Below are 17705 nucleotides of genomic sequence, written 5' to 3'. Positions count from 1 at the left end.
AATGTAAGCTCCAAGAAGGCAGGAAGCTTTCCTGTTTTGTTCCCTAAAGTACCCAACCAATTAGAAATGTGCCCAGTGCACAGGAGCTCGGTATTTGTTAAATGAGTCGATGAAAATGCTCGATTTTTTCCTTATTATCTTTTCCTCAAAATAAGGAATCAGGCAGGCATCTAATTCTTGAGTTTCTTGCCTAAGTCTCATGTTAGTGTTTCAGGTTTTATCCCTGCTGAAAGCTCTCTTCCCCTTTCTTTTACCAACTTAACCAAAATCCACCCCACCCCCCACCCCTGCCAATCTTTCAGGTCTACTTCGGACCTATGATGTACGAGTTCATCATGACTCACAGGCAAGTGGCATTTCAGCGAAGACGTGAAGAAGTGAGGAAGCAAGCCATGTGGGTAACTGGGGGAAGAATGGTTCAGAGAATGGGAACACCACATGCAAATGCTCTGAAGCAGACACCTAACTGGCATGGTCAGGAGCTAGAGGCCAGTGTGGCAGAGACAAGGGAAGAAAAGGGAAGAGCATGAGAAGAAGAAGGTCAAAGAGGAACCAGGGACCCAGACCTTCATGGGGAAAATGAGGAATCACCTAATACTCAGACATATGTGAAAGCTGAACATCTACCAACCCTCTTGACAATGTTCACCACTGTCTGCAGAATAACATCTAAACCGTGTCATAATCTGCACCTTCTAGACACACTGGTCGCTTACCCCAACAGAGTAAGACTTGCAAGCTTTTGTGCTTTTGAACATGCCTCTCCCTCTGCCTAAAATATCCTTTTTTCCATGCTTGTTGAACCACTTCCTCCTTCCCCCATTGCCCTCCTCCCTCACCTCCCACGAAGAGAATGTACTGCTTACCATGCAGCTTCCATTGTACTCTGTACTCGAAGGAATCCTTAGCACACTATGTTGCACTAGTTTTATGCATGTCTGTCTTCCACTAGCTGGACTATCTCTAGGGCAGATGTGGGACCATACATTCTGTGCCCTGCTGCATTAATGACTTCCTCTCTTTCCCGTATCTTCAGGTTCTCTCTCCTCACCATAACAGTATGTGAAAGCTTCCCCAGCTAGGTCTTTTATGCATTTATTATACCAATGGCTCTCAAACATTAGCAGGCATCAGAATCACCTTATGACTTGTAAAATAGATTGTAGGGCTCCATCCGCAGCGTTTCTGACTCATTAGGTCTGGAGTGGGGCCCCAGAACTTATATTTCTAAGAAGTTCCCAGGTATGGCAATGCTGCCGGTCCAGAAATCCACACTGAGAACTAATGATGTATATACAGGTTGTAGTTCACATGCTTAAGTTAAAAAAAAAAAAAAAAAAAAAAGCTTCCCCCACTAAAATGTCAATTCTGTATGAGGTCAATGAGTTATTCTTGGTCATCACAAGGTGCCTAGGAATAGGGCCTGGTACCTGAGTAGGTTTTAACATATACTTGGCTAAATTAACTCTAAGTTCATTCCCACAACATATATATCAGTCTTTTCCATTAAAAAGAAATGTCTTGCATTGCCCACACCTAAATTATCCAAGATCATCTCACTCCTAATAGCTCAGACCAAAAAATAATTTAAAAAAACTGCTGAGGTGACATATTTAAAAATTTTTTTTAAGATTTAAAAAAAGAAGAACTGCACATTCCAAAGCTATCCTGTACAAGTAATTACCTGCTATTAGAAATGTTTTACTAGAATGAGGAGTTATCTATACACGTTTAATTGGGGAAAATATTAAGTATATAATGGATTTATGTACTGGCTCTTCTAATAAGGTTGTGTTATGTGATCAATTTAATTCTCTGGTGTTAAACTAACAAATTAAGGAGATCATGTGATCTGCCCCAGGTCAGTGAGTCAGTTGTTTTTCTATTAGACATGGCCACAGTGTGTTTGAGTCTTTCTTTCTAACCACGAGACCACTATATCTTAGTTTCCAGATGAGAAGAAAGCCTTTCTCTTAGCGCTGAAGACTAAATAAGTCACCTATGACTCAGAACCAAAGCCACAGTGGCAGTAACACAGCTTTTATTTTAATCAGTTTAGTTTAAGTGAATATACAGGCACTATGACATATAAAGGACACTATGAATGTAGTCCCTTGTTTCTACATTCTATCAAATAAGTAAGAAAACTTAAATGGTATCTTAGATCCAAAGAGTTGGAAGAGATTTTACACTTAATTAATTTAATACCTACATTTTAGAGATAAGACTAGTCCCCAGAGTGACTTAATGCCTCACAATTAGTAGCAGTAGATAATTTACATATTCACTTAATGACATACAGAACTTTGTTTTAAACATTTCAAATAACATTAAAAAGACTTGCAGAGAAACAAGCAAAATAATGAAAACTTCCTATAAATATTATGGTATTATAAAACATATCAGAACATGTGATATTAAATATGATCCATTTACTGGTCATCTTCAAAATCAGGCAATTTTGAAATATCTCTATATAAACATCGAACTATATTTTAATGCAATCTAAAATTAGGAGAAGAAATATTTCACACACATACACAAAATTTTTCAGAAAGAGAACAGGAATGTTTGATTAAAACTGCTGACCTCCATATCTGGATTTCTAAAGCTACTTTTCCTCCTAAAGTTTTGAAGCTCCTTCGGGCAGGGATTTCTGCCAGCGTGCACCGTCAGCACGACACCGCGGAAGGCACAGCAGGCTGAGTAGGTGCTTGATAAATACTTGATTAAAAAAAGACACTCCATTTTGAGCTTTCCTTAGGAACACTGGCTATAGTGAAAATGAAGTAGGAAAACTATTATTTCATTAAGAATCCGTGAATGAATTATTCTCAAAGTATAGTCACTGGACCGGCAGCTTCAGTGTCACCCAGTGAACTTGTTAGAAATGAAAATTCTGTGAGCCCCTCTGAGACATCAAGACTCAGAAACTCTGGGGGGGGGGGGATGCATTTTCTCAAGGCTTCCATGGGATTCTGCAGCACAATAAGGTTTTGAGAACTGCTGTGTTAAAGAAATGGTTCTCACCAACTTTATACTCCAGACCCTTCACACTTAATAATTATTAAGGACCCCAAAAAGCTTTTATTTATAGGTTATAACCATTCACATTTGCCATATTTGAAAATAAAACACGTTAAAAATATTATAATTTTCATTTTAAACAAAAACTTCTTCACATGTTAACATGAATAACTTTTTAAAAATAACAATATTTTCCAAAACGACAAAATAATTTAGTGAGAAGAGAGGCATTGTTTGACATTTCTGCCAATCTTTTTAATGACTTAGTAGAAGAGAGCAACCACCTTAGATCTTCGTGTTCAATCTATTCCCACGTGTTGTTTTGGTTGAACTATATATAAAGAAAACCCAGGTTCCTCAATATTCAGTTGGAAAGGAGAGTTGCATTTTAATAGCCTTTTCAGGGGGCCCCTTGGGTGGCTCAGTCGGTTAAGCGTCTGCCTTTGGCTCAGGTCATGATCTCGGGGTCCTGGGATTAAGCCCCACGTGGGGCTCCCTGCTAAGTGGGGAGCCTGCTTCTCCCTCTCCCTCTGCCCCTTCCCCCCCCACTCGTGGTCTCTTTTCTCTCAAATAAATAAAATCTTTAAAAAAATGATGGTAGCCTTTTCAGGTAATAGGGGGTTTTCCTCTCTGATCCCACACCAAAGTAACTGGTAGTTGCTTAAAGATTAGTTGGAGTGTGGAATATAAAGCCCCATTAATGAACTTTTCGTGCTTTTCCACTGAAATCCATTGGTCCTTCTTGCATTTTGGCTTTTTTACCCCCACAAGATTCTGTAACATCTGTAACAATGATCCTGTAACAATGCATTGGTTATCTGGAAAATAATAGCTTACTGAGTTAACGCAGCTCTGCCAAATGGTGCCACATGTCTTTCATTTTCTTATATAATATTAACGAATGTTGATTTTTTGGACAATGCCACAGATCTAAACAGAGAAGTCTTTAGGTACTGTGGACCTGTTAAGCCCACAGTTGATAGAAACAAGGTTTCCCAAACTCTTATTTTCACCTGAAAGCTCAAATTTTATCACTGGCAATGAATACTATTATCTTTTTTCCCTTCAAGAAATAGAATTGCTTTGTTTGCTGTCAAGAGACATCTGCCAAATGACCAAGTCTGAGTAATAATACTGTCATCTGTCCTTTCAAGTTATGACAATGGTGTTCCATGAAACGGAAGGGCTAATCTAGGTTGCAACTCAAACAATTACCCAGGGCTTTTCCTCAAGACAATCACCATATAGGCAGGTGCATTTCATCGCACAGAACATTAAAAAGATGTGTGGTCAAAGGGTCAAGATATAATCAAATTAATAACTTTTACTGCTTCATCATGAACATTTTTAAGTGAAAACTACCTTTTATCTTACCCCTGCAAATATGGGGTAGTGAAGAATACAATGACTCATGCTAAGGTGTGGCAGTTTTACCCATGTTTTTACACCATCAATGCAAATGTCAACACAGTAAAAAAGGCAAATAACACCTTAGTATTGTTATAAAAAATAGTTTTGATTTCATAGATCCCTAAAGTCTTTGAAAACTGTTTTTAAGAGATCCTAAGAGGGTTTCCTGGGTGGCTCCAATGGTTAAGCATCTGCCTTCGGCTCAGGTCATGATCTCCAGGTCCTGGGGTCAAGCCCTGCGTCAGACTCCCTACTCAGTGGGGAGTCTGCTTCTCCCTCTCCCTCTGCCTCTCCCCCCTCCCCCGCCATGCTTTCTCTCTCAAGTGAATACATAAAATCTTTTAAAAAAAAAAAGAGAGATAGAGAGAGAGATCCTAAGAGGAAAGCCTAGAGTTTTCCTACTTCACGAATTATTTGCTTACATGTTATTCTCCCTACTAGACTACACAATTCTTTACCACAGAGTTATATCTCAGTGTCTAAAACAGATAAAGACTCAAAGATTCATTCTTTGTTGAAGAAGCAAAGTCAGGGATGTCATTCACACATAAGGCACGAAGCAAAGAGTAAAGCTTTACGTCAAAGAATCCCTTAGCCCTTCCTCCTTAAGACGTTCCTGACTGTTACAGTGCATACATCCAATTAGCAGAGCAATTTAAGAAACTGCTTATTTGATAGAAACCACATAGGCACTCATAAAAAGTGAACAGAGGGACAAGGAAGTGCCTCTAAGCAGGGAGCAAGGGCTCCAGAGCACTTAGTGATGTAGTCAAGAGGTTCTCAGGAAACTGTCAAGTGTGCCAACTGACACCAACTATAGTTACTTGTAGTTTCATTATGTTTTTTGGTTCAGTGAGAGCAGAGGGAAAGATTTATGAGAACTATCCTCAGGGGGAAACAGGATCAAGGGAGGGTTTTGGTTATGGCCTCTAACATTCAGACTTTTGTGGGGTTAACTACCCTTGTTAGCTGCCCCACATTTGTTCTGGTCACCTACTGCTCCGTGCCCTGTAATGATTCACTGTGCACTGTTAGAATGGAAAAGTGTCAAAAAATACTGCATAAAATGAATAAATAAAAAGGTGCGAACTCCATTTATTTTTTGAAGTTAGAATGATGATTACCAGAAGAATCTAAAACAAAAACTCATTAATAATGCTTCCTCTAGATGAGGGGAAATTCAAAATGGTACAGATAGAGGCATAATTTTTTATTTTTTCTGAATAATTTGAACTGTTTTCAACCACAGACATAAACTGCTTTTATGATATAAAACAATATAATAATTTTATAGACAAAAATAGAGACTGCAGTTCATTTTAGCTGCAGGAAGAAAAGGAGGATGTGGGAAAAGATTGATTCCACTCTGAGGTCCATCTTATGAGGGGGGAAAAAATCTCCAAGGAAAAGAAAGGTTGAAGGTAGTATCCCAGAGTGGCTGCACCAAGAAGTTCGGCCTTAAAGAGAAAAAGACCCAACCTGTGAGGTTGTTTGCTCCTCCTCACAGTGAGGCAGAAAGATGTGGTGACCACGGGGGGGGGGGGGGGGTCAGTCTGGTGGCTTCTATGGGACTGGCCCTGGTTAACAGAGTGATGTCAACAGAAGAATATGGGCCAGGGCTTAGAAAACAATACTGGCCAGTGTAGCCACCCAGGTTCGTCATCCTACAGGGGGATGGAATTACCTTTACCTCACACAACTGGGGCACTGAGAAAATGAGATCATGTGACTCTGCAAGGCAGGATTACTCTTTGGGAATCAGATTTTTCAATCATACAATGTGAGGAGGGACTACAGATTCCTTCAGATAGGAGTGGTCTTGAATAGGTAAACCTTATCTACACTTGGAAAAATCCCTTCAACTTCAAATGTTACATCGAGGGCGATCTCATGACTCATCATTTAAGTCCAAATAAGCTACTCTCGGAAACTGATCTCTTCTTACCGATTCTGAAAGGACTTTCCAGCAATATTATCTCTGTAGGAATCAAACAAAACGTGGTATTGATCCCGGCTCCATTCCAGAACCACCTAGGAAAAAAAGAAAAAAAAAAAAAAGGCAAAAAAATGTTTACCCTGTGTCAAATACTAAGGGTATAGAACTTTCATTTAATTTTTTAAAATTTCATTAAGAATCACTAAAGGAACAGGAAAAGAAATCAAAATTCATCCATTCACCCAGTGCCTACCATATATATACCCAACACTGTGCTCAGTCCAGATTAAAAAAAAACTACAACAGGATATACAAATAAAAGCTATAGTTACTGGCCTGTGGATGGAGGGGAAGCAAAGAGATTTAAAAGGAAGCAATGAGAATTAGGTCTTAGAGAATGAGCTCACAAGGTAGGGAACCACAAGGGCATGTTCAAAGGCTGAGAAGCAGCAAGGGTGAGTGGTTTCAGGGCAACAGTAGAGTTGACTTTGGTGGGAGCACAGCTAGAAAGTGGAGAGAATGGGGCTGGGAAGGGAAGCTGGGTCTTGACTGTTGTGCCCTGTGTACCACGGGAAGCAGAGGCACTAAGGGACTTTCAGGCAGCTACATGAACCATCCATGAGGAGAGTTGGGAGACTCTCCTCACAGCACAGAACAAAGCTTTAACAGAAGAGACTGATAAGATACGGGGGTGATGGCCTTACTATCTATGAAGTTTCAGGTGATGACCTTGCTAAATATTTCAGGAGAGAATGGAAAACTTCAGATAGGAGCTCCCTCATGTCTGCACCCCAAATCTATAAACCCACCCACACATGTGCCCCATTTTCTTCTTCACTCCCTTCACCATAGAGGAAATGTCTTTCTTCCTTGAAAACACCCCCTCTCTGTCCACTTGCTCTGGATCTCATCAACTTGTCTCAAGACCTGGTCTGTTCTCTCTTTCCTCTCAATAGGATTATTTCCATCAGCCTATTCCAGTAATCTCAGGAAACCCTTCCTTCACACCACACCCTCTGCCAGTTGGTCCCTCCATTCCAAATTCTCCCTTTCAAGGGCAAATATCTTTAGAGAGTCCTCTTCTATGCTCTATTTACCCTTCAGCCACTCTAATACCACTTCTGCCCTTACCATATCAGTGGTCTTACCAAGGCCTCCATGCTGTGGAATCCAGTAACATTTTCCCCATCTCTATCTTACTCAACTGGTAGCAGCTACCCAGTTCCTCCTCACTGAACCACTTTCCTAGCTTTCCTCCCACCACTCTGGTGACTCCTTTTCAGTCTCCTTTGACAGGTCATCTTCTTCTATCTGACCTTCAAATATGTCCTTTCATTTCATTCCTCTTCCTGGAATGCCCTCCTTCCTGCCAAGGCTGCTTCTAGCTTCCTACTGTGCAATCCCTAGGATGCGTGGCCCTGCTACATTCAGATGACCATGGGAGCCCCCATCATTTAGGTTTCATTCCAGCCAGCAGAAAGAAAGAGATAGGGAATGATATGCCCCTCCATTAAGGAAACTTCTTGGAAGGGGCACCTACCACTTCTGTTTTTGCTGGGCAGAATGCAGTCACATGATGACATGTGGCTACAGGGGAGGCTGTGTGGACCCATGTGTCCAGCTATAACTGCTCATTTATTTACACGGCATTCAGGTTTTCAATATCTGACCTCTGCCTATCTTGACAATCTTACTTCATTGGGATGCTTCATAAACACCACAAATTCAACTAATAATCCTCCCATCACTCAATGTACTGATTAAAAAACTGAGGGTCTAATGTACCTTGTACTGGATTGACAAAGAGAAATAAGGTAAGTTTCCTGACTTGAAGGAACTATATAGCCAATGATTAATAGAGAAGTTTATTGCCAGCTACAACTGCACTGAGGAAGGAGCACCTCTTTCTAGGAAGACACTTAAAGACTTCCCTGAAGAAGCAATGTTAGCAGTCTTAAAGGATGAACAGGAGTCTGTTCGCAGTAAAGCTGGGGTACAGAGGGTGTGTTAGAGGGATCTGCTACCAGACTGGATGAGGGAGTGACGAAGGGGAAGACAAGCAAGGTGATTGCTAGGTTTCCAGTATTTCTAGTATGAGTGACTGAAGAGACAGTGGGGCCACTGAATGACATAGGAGGAACAGGTGTAGTAGGGATGAGCGCTGGTAAGATTCCCAGTTTAGTCATGGTAGATCTGAGGCTGTATATGCATACGACTCACCTCTCCAACTGGGCTGGAAATTCCAAAAGGAGGGGGAATGAGCTCTAAAATAGTTATCACACGCAACACCAAACCCAATGGCAAGCATATAGCTATAAAATACTACTGCTGCTAAATACAGAACATATATGTTTAATAACATAATTGTATTGATTTGGATCAACTAGTTGAGCTCAAACAGAAGTGATTCTCCATCAATATCCCTATGTAGCTGCAAAAGGACAACTAGTACATTATTTTTATAAAACAAGCCACAAAAAATAAAGCTCAATATCATTGTTCTTGGCTCGTACTGCTACCCAGAAGATGGGAAGATAATATCAGAGGGGGCATACTTCACGAATAGCTGAGAAATGCTGACGTGCTGTATGTTGACACAACGTGCCTTCCTTCATCAGATAAATTAATCTCACCATCTCCGAATCACTTTGCTGTATTAAAAAGAACAGCAGCAGCAAAGGGTCTTTATCTATCACATTTAGGAACGTTCTCCTCTCCTATCCGGCGAGAGTTCTGCATGCTTCAGGGAAGGTAGTAGGAATGCAGTTTCATTCCAGCTCTGTCACTTTTATGAGACCTTATGCAAGTTGTCTTTTTAGGCTGTTTCTCCATCTGTTTTACATTTTATGAAGGGGGTATGACCAAATTGTCCTTGAAATCCCTTCCAGCCCTAAGAGTGTATGACAGAAGGAGGTACAGAGCTGTGCGGCTGGCACCATCCACGGTTTCTTCCCTGCACCCACATGTCAACTCCATTGAGACACCATGTCTCTTCTCTTCCTGTCTTCAGCCTCCTAAGGGATCTCTTATCCCTGGTCCTAACCCATCATCACTGAAACATGATCCTCTTCTGTCATAACCATTTCCCTTTTCTGCTTACTCCCAACTGTCAACTACACCCTATTATGGAAATCTTGCCAAACTCTTTAAGTAAATGAGTAATATGCTATACCACGGATCAAAAAGGAACCTTGCAAATCAAATAAAAAATCATCTGAGCACTGATGTTAGATCATTTTCTTACACTATCAAGGATAGTGTAGAAAAGAGTAGAAATTTGAATGGGCAATTATGAAATTATTTATTCTGGGGTAAACTATACATATAAACACCTTTCAAACAACAACGAAGCCAAAATAGAACTAAGCTTGCAATTAGATCTTGTTTTCAGCCATTATTAGCAATAAACAAAAGACCAGAGGAAAAGGTTAGAGAAACACTAACTACTATAAAATCAAGTCCCTTTTCATCCACAAAGCCTTTCCATATTCTTCAGCCTGACCTGAACATTTCCTCCTCAGAACTTAACTTTCATCTCTACTGCTTATTTGGAAATCAACTACTCACGGCCGTCTAACATTTCTTGCCTTGCATCCCTTAGTTTTTGTTTTTTTTTTTTAAGATTTTATTTATTGGACAGAGAGAGACACAGCAAGAGAGGGAACACAAGCAGAGGGAGAGGGAGAGGGAGAAGCAGGCTTCCTGCTGAGCAGGGAGCCCACGCGGGGCTCGATCCCAGGACCCTGGGGTCATGACCTGAGCCAAAGGCAGACGCTTAATGACTGAACCACCCAGGCGCCCCTCTCGCTTAGTTTTTTTAAATCATTATTTACCTTCCCCCTCATGGAAGCATCTTGTCAGACCAATTAAGTTACAAACTGCTTGTGGGTACAGAACTACTTCCAATTCTACTTATCATCAACTCATACCCAGCACGATTCATTATATACCATCTTCTTGTTCATAAATATTATCTGGTTACGGCAGGAGTAGCTTAAGACTAGATTTGGGGTGGGGGGCTCCTGGGTGGCTCAGTTGGTTAGGCATCTGCCCTTGGCTTAGGTCATGATCCCAGGGTCCTGGAATTGAGCCGGCATCCTCTGGGCTCCCTTGCTCAGCAGGGAATCTGCGTCTCCCTTTCCCTCTGCCCCTCTCCCTGTTCATGCATGCACTTTCTCTCTCTCCTCCAAATAAATAAACAAAATCTTAAAAAATGACTGGGTTTGGGGACTTGGGATATGGGACACCTCCAGGGGGAGAACCTCCCAATTCTTCTATTTAGTAGCTGTGTAACCATGGGTACTCAATTTCCTCAACTATGAACTAAGTACAAAATGTATGTCATCGGTGTGTTGTGTTGCTGCAGTAGGACAGTGATTCTCACTTGACATGCATAAATACAAGGTCTGAGGAAGGCACCAGGCATGTTAGAAGTCATGGGTAAACAAAGCATATCTTCCTGAACCATCATTTATAATGGAAAGACATTGAAAATATTATATTGATAGTAATCCAAAATTTTTATGGAGAAAAACAGAAAACTGATGTGATTTTTATAGACACAACGCTGGCCTTTAAAAAATTTCCTACTTGCCATTTTGTGCTCTCCCCCACCCCTTCACACACATACCTCTCTACACTATTCTCTTTATTTACTTTTTTCTGCCATTAAAAGTAGTTTGTTGGTAAAATTTAAGACACAATGAACTAAAATACTATTTATTAAAATACTGTATGAGCTCTGAAATACCACATGAGCAATGTATTATTAATAAAGAATTGTAAAAATCATCTAGGGGCGCCTGGGTGGCTCAGTCGGTTAAGCATCTGCCTTCAGCTCAGGTCATGATCCCAGGCACCTTGCTCAGCAGGAAGACTGTGTCTCCCTCTGCTTGTGCTCACGCTCTCTCTCTCTCTGACAAATAAGTATAAATCATCTAAAGGTAGTTTATTCTACTAGCTTAAAATATTTATCACTTTTAAGACTCCATTTTAATAATCATGGCATTCAAAGTACTCAAGATCAATTGTCAGTCATTTTTCACAAATTGCAGCCAGTCAGTCTTAATGTGTCGATCACAGAGAAGGGGCACGTTCCCACATTCACCAAGCACCACCATGCCAGGTGTTCCTCTCCTCCCCACTGAATCTCTGCGACAAGGTACTAGCTGTGAGGCAGGCATTTCACTGGGTCATTGCCCAAAAAGAAGCCTCAGGCCACACAGCCGTGTGTAATGGGGCTGAGATGTGAATCAAACTAACTCCAGAGCCCTTGTTCCTGTTTAGCTTCGCCCAGGCTCTCTCAGCCTCAGCAGGCCGTGTCCCCCAATGCTTACTTACACAGAGCCAGCTTTGTCAAACATACATTTATAAATGTGGTCATTCAACCAATTCCACAACTGGTTATGTTTATCATTCTTAATTCAACGACCCAGATCTGTTTTCCTAGCATGTTTATAAATGACCACAGTCCATAATAAATTTGTTTTACCCCCAGTATTTAGTCCTTTAACTGGCTTGTGCACACAAATACTAAAATTTTTGAACGATAATCTTTTTAAAGTTATAAAACTGGTATGTGCCTTGGTTGAAGATTTTTATAATCCTAGAACAAGTTCAAATGCATGCCTGTAGAAGAATAATAGTTATTGAGACACAAGCTTTATAATCCTTTTATCAGAAGAATTCCCCAGTTAAGGAAAAGAGGAAGGTAATTATCCAGAAGAGAACTGGTGAACAGTGCAATGATCTTAAGATTTACAATCAGAAGACATGAGTTTCAATCCGACACTGATCAATAAATGATCTAGGGCATTTGCCTATTCTCAATTTCTTCTCTTGTAGAATGAAGGTATGAATGCCACCTATTTCACACGATTGTTCTGATGAGTAAATGAGATGTGCAAATCATACACGGCTGTACAATACTTCCATGCAAGCTGTTCACATGTTCATCCTGCAATATGTTTACCTGTTTAAAAATCTGTTTAAACCTCTGTGAGCAACTCAAAGCCAAGAACTTGATCTCTTTTTAATTTTTATTCTCAAACCTTGCACAGTCTCTAGCACAAAACCAATAAACATTCTAGAATGAATAAATATGGCTACTAGTTTTACGATGCAAACATTTTGGAACAGCTTATACAACATGGTTTCCCTCCAGGACTTTCTGCTTTCCGATTCATTCCAGGATACTCAAGGTAAAAGCTAAAGGCCAGAGTTAATAAACGGACAACGGCAGGCTAGGCACACAAGGGTATAAAACTCTGTAAAAGCAAACGTCCCTTTCTCAATTTTTCAAGCATAGAAATGTGACATGCAGGATACCTGGGTGGCTCAGTTGGTTAAGTGACTGACTCCATCTCAGCTCAGGTCTTGATCTCAAGGTTTTGAGTTCAAGCCCCCACGGTGGGCTCCACCCACGCTAAGCGTGGAGCTTACTTAAAAAAAAAAAAAAAAAATCAGGGCTCCTGGGTGGCACAGCGGTTAGGCGTCTGCCTTCGGCTCAGGGCATGATCCCGGCATTATGGGATCGAGCCCCACATCGGGCTCCTCTGCTGGGAGCCTGCTTCTTCCTCTCCCACTGCCCCTGCTTGTGTTCCCTCTCTCGCTGGCTGTCTCTATCTCTGTCGAATAAATAAATAAAATCTTTAAAAAAAAACATCAGATTAAAAAAAAAAAAAAGAAGTGTGACATGAGTACCCTGTACTGTTTTACAGGGTACTGTAAAACTTAAGATGTTGGGGCTCTCCAGCCTCAAGCAGTAAGAACCCTAAGTAGCAATGACAGAGCTTTTCACACACTGATAATGATATCTGAAGTTTATAATATTCCAAAAAAAAAAAAGTATAAAATATTCCTAGATTACAACATGTTCTTCACAGTTTCTGAAAACAAAATTTATTTTTCATCAAGAGGCATTACAAGAGAGACCAAGATATCTTTAAGATATTCTAAGCTTTATCTTTTCTACTAACTCTCCTCTTCCTTGATACCAATCAGGAAGTCAATGTGCTCGTTACCATTCGGGCTGCTCTGACAAAATATCACAGACTGGGTAGCTCGTAAACAACAGAAATGTGTTTCTCACAATTCTGGAGACTGGAAAGACTAAGGTCAAGGCACCCGCGGACTGGGTGTCTGCTGAGAGCCTACTTTCCCGTTCAGACTGCCTTCTTCTGTCACCTTACGTGGCAGGAGGGGTGAGGAAGCTCTCTGGGTCTCTTTATAAGGGCACTTATTTCCACCCTCAAGACCTAGCCCCCCGCCAAAGGCCCCACCTGCTAACACCATCACATTGGAGACAAGGTTTCAACGTAAAAATTTTGAGAGGACACAACCATTCCGTTTACATGTTCCAATGCAAAGTGACTAAAATAAAAGATCAACCCATTTCTTATTAGGAGCTGAATGGTTATTAAAACTGGGTAATTTCCCCCATTTCACATAAAGGAAATGATCCAAATCCAAGATGCAGGACCACTATTTACGCAAACATTAATTAAACTCAAAAACACTTTTCTAGACCATTTCTACTTTGAATCCTTCACAGAATTAGACACATATCATGTATTTGTTGAACATTTTAAGGAGCACAAAATGGAAATCAGGCCTCTGTCCTCAAGGAGCTAACACCCCTGTTAAGGACTACTTACTAGCATAAAATGATTAAGGAATATTTACTGTTCAGCTTTTAAATGAGTACAGACTGAAACAGAATACTGACAGGAAAAATAATAATCAAGAATGGGGTTAATCATGACAGCTTAACAAAATCTCTCTCCTTTTCCCAGGACAGAAAACTGAGATTTTTGAGGAAATAAGGAGGAGAGAGGGGGAGGACTGTTTGCCATAGGGATGGAGGTGTGGGAGCAAAATAATGAAGGAAATCATATTAAAAAGTGGAATTAAAAACGTTAAACCTTTGACAGTTCATTGTAAAAAAATTATATTTAAAGGGGGAAAAAAACCCGCCTGCAACCACACTTAAATAAAAAGAAAAGTATAAAAAAAACCTATCAAAGATATTTTCAAAATATATTCAAACGGACTTTCTGGGTATACGCAGATTTATGTGTTTTACTGGTCAGAGTTTATAGAATCACAGAATTATATAGGATGGACTTTAAACCCAGTGCTCTACTCTGCAAGCCAATGTCTGAGTCTCTGCTATAATGTCCTGGCAAACAGTTACTCTCTACCTATGCGTTAGACCTGCACTGTCTAAAATGGTATACACTAGGCACATAAGGTTATCTAAATTAAGACTAAATAAAATTAAATAAAAAGCTCAGTACCTTAGTCACATCAGCCACATTTCAAGCCCTCATAGGCTTAGTGGCTACTGTATGGGACAGCTCAGAATTACAGGATACTTTCATCACTGCACAAACTTCCACTGGACAGTGTTGTGGTCACTCAATCCTTAAAGTTAAGCAAGAGTCACACAAGGAAGCCCCAGTTTTGTGATTTTAGACAAGTCACTTAAACCTAATGCCCACTGTAAAATTTAAGTAAATACTTTATCCTACAAGGGGTTGTTACAAAAACAAGTGATATATATACTGACAACTACAAAGTACAATATCAAATATAAGATATTAAGACTATGAAAACACACTGAACTTATTTAGCCCCTCAAGGGGCTCACAGTCTGCTGGGGAAACAAATATGAGACAAATAATTACAATATTATCATGTGAAAAATATAACTGTAATATGAATGAAAATGTAGTTGAACCTGCTAAATATTTCCATTATAACTATTAAACCAGGAACCAAAACTAGTCAAATTAAGATTTCTTTTTTTTTTACTTTATTTTGGCAAAATTTAAACAAAAATTTAATTTAAATAAAAAAGCTTAGTGAAATGAGATGAAGTTTTACAAAATATCTGCTTGTGATACTGCACTCACTTCCATCAACAAACAAATTTTATCTCATACTATTTGCTAGTTAAAAACATTTTTTTAGGGGCGCCTGGGTGGCGCAGTCGTTGGGCGTCTGCCTTCAGCTCAGGGCGTGATCCCGGCGTTGCGGGATCGAGCCCCACATTGGGCTCCTCCGCTGGAGGCCTGCTTCTTCCTCTCCCACTCCCCCTGCTTGTGTTCTCCCTCGCTGGCTGTCTGTCTCTGTCAAATAAATAAATAAAATCTTAAAAACAACAACAACAACAAAACACATTTTTAAAAAATACACCAAGAAGAGATCCCTTTTTATGAGTCGCAAGTGCATAAAAATCATAAATTAGTTGAAAAGTATGTTATAGATTTTTAAATAGCTGCAAGGCCATTTTAAAAAATCACCCCTTTCCTGAAAGGCAATTAGCATTATGTATCAAAGGACCAAACAAAATACCTTTTGTTCTGGCTAACTCTACTTCTAGATATATACATGCCAAGGAAATGATCACAGATGTAACCCAAGACCTGCATAAATATGATAATAGCCATTATTACTTAAAAAACCTGAAAATAGTATCTAATAATTAAACAATAGGTGATCAGGAAAATAGATTACAGTCAAATGAAGTATTATGAAGCTATTAAAAAAAATCTTATTTTCAGGGCGCCTGGGTGGCTCAGTCGGTTAAGCGTCTTTCTTCAGCTCAGGCATGGATCCCAGGGTCCTGGGGATTAAGCCCCACAGCAGGCTCCTTGCTCAGCAGGCAGCCTACTTCTACCTCTCCCTCTCCCTTTGCCTGCTGTTTCCCGTGCCTGTGCCCTCTCTCTTTGTCCAATAAATAAATAAGATCTTTAAAAAAAAAATCTTATTTTCAAATAATTATTAAAAATTAGTAACTTGATTCAGTCACTCAACAAGTACTACGTGATACCATTCTAGACTCTGAGGACATAGCAATGGCCAAAACAAAGTATCTTCCTTTGTGGAGCATACAAAATAGTCAAAGGATAAAGTGTTTGATAAAATATTATGTGAAAAAAGCAATAATCAAAACTTATCAGTCTGAAGCAAAATGGCAGCAAAATGACAGAGTAAGCAACTCCAATCTCTCATCCCCCCACCTGCTCCAGAAACACTGAAAAACAAGAATAACTGCCAGAACAAGTAAAGAAATATTATAATGAAACGTCCGTGATATAAAATATTCAGAATGGGCAATCTGTACAGACAGAAATTAGAGGTTACCGGGTCCCGAGGGGTGAATGGAGGTATTAGTTAATGGTTACAGAGTTTCTGTTTAGGGTGATAAAAAAGTTTTGGAAATAGACAGTGGTAATGGTTGCACAACAATGAAAATGTAATTAATGCCACTGAATTGTACACTTAAAAATTCTTAAAATGGTAAATTTTATGTTATTTGTGTTTTGCAACAATAACTCAAAAGAGGAGTAAGTCACTACAATACTCCTCCCAAAAGAGTAATAAAGGAACATTATGAACAACTCTAAGACTACAGATCTGACAGCTTAAATGAAATGGACCAATTCCTTGGGAGACACAATCTACCAAAGCTCAAATGAGAAACAGATAACCTGAATAGGTATATACCCATTAAGAATGTGGCTCGATAATTAATTACTTTCCAAACAGAAAGCACCAGCCCCAGGTGGGTTCACTCATGATTTCTACCAAACATCTGAGGAAGAAATAATACCAATTCTCTATAATCTCTTCCAGAAAACAGACTTCCTCATTCATTTTATGAAGAAAAGTATTACAAACAATATTTCTCATCAACATAGATGTAGAAGTCCTCAATAAAATGCTATTAAATCAAATCCAACAATGTATAGAAGAATCATATACCACAACCAAGTGGGAGATATTCTAGATACAAATTTCTGAATCCTGGTTCGACATTCCAAAATCAGTTAATGTAACCCATCACATCAATAGGCAAAAAATCAATCAATCAATCATGTGATTATAATAGGTGCATAAAAAAAGCATCTGACAAAATCCAACACCCATTTCTGATTTAAAAAAAAAAACTGTCAGCAAACTAGGAATACAAAGAAACTTCCTCAACCTAAAAATAATATTTACAAAAAACCTATAGTTAACATTATACTTGATGGTGAGAAACTCAAAGCTTTCCCACTAAGCTCAGAAAAAGGCAAGGATATTGCCTCTCACTCCTGCTTTTCAACAACATATTGAAGTCCTAATTAATGTAATAACACAAAAAAAGGAAATAAGAGGTATATAGATTGGTAAGGAAGAAGTAAAACTATCTCTGTTGACAGATGACATGACTATGGAGAAAATTCCACAGAATCGACCAAAAAAGCAAAAAACAAAACAAAACAAAAAAACAAAACTAAGAAACAATTAGTTGCAGGATACAAGATTGCAGGATACAAGACTG

At 39.5% G+C, this 17705-nt stretch overlaps 1 protein-coding gene across 2 annotated transcripts in view; it reads right to left on the bottom strand.

Annotated features, from left to right (window-relative positions):
* Positions 1-17705, bottom strand: part of GNPTAB (N-acetylglucosamine-1-phosphate transferase subunits alpha and beta) — a 71965-nt gene that overhangs the window by 40392 nt on the left and 13868 nt on the right. The window contains exons 1-2 of one of the 2 annotated variants that reach the window (XM_026499807.4): positions 14671-15105; positions 6383-6468 (exon numbers count right to left, since the gene is read on the bottom strand). Coding sequence is in view for 1 of the 2 variants with exons in the window: in XM_026499806.4 (XP_026355591.1) it covers positions 6383-6468 (86 nt within the window). In the remaining variant the exon portion in view is untranslated. Of the gene's footprint in view, positions 1-6382; positions 6469-14670; positions 15106-17705 lie in introns of those variants that run through there. The other variant, XM_026499806.4, reaches the window with a different exon arrangement.

Source organism: Ursus arctos, unplaced genomic scaffold (assembly GCF_023065955.2).
Source record: "Ursus arctos isolate Adak ecotype North America unplaced genomic scaffold, UrsArc2.0 scaffold_21, whole genome shotgun sequence".
NCBI classification, from domain to species: Eukaryota; Metazoa; Chordata; class Mammalia; order Carnivora; family Ursidae; genus Ursus; species Ursus arctos.
Note: the sequence above shows the minus strand (reverse complement) of the source record. Positions and strands in the feature narration are given on the sequence as shown.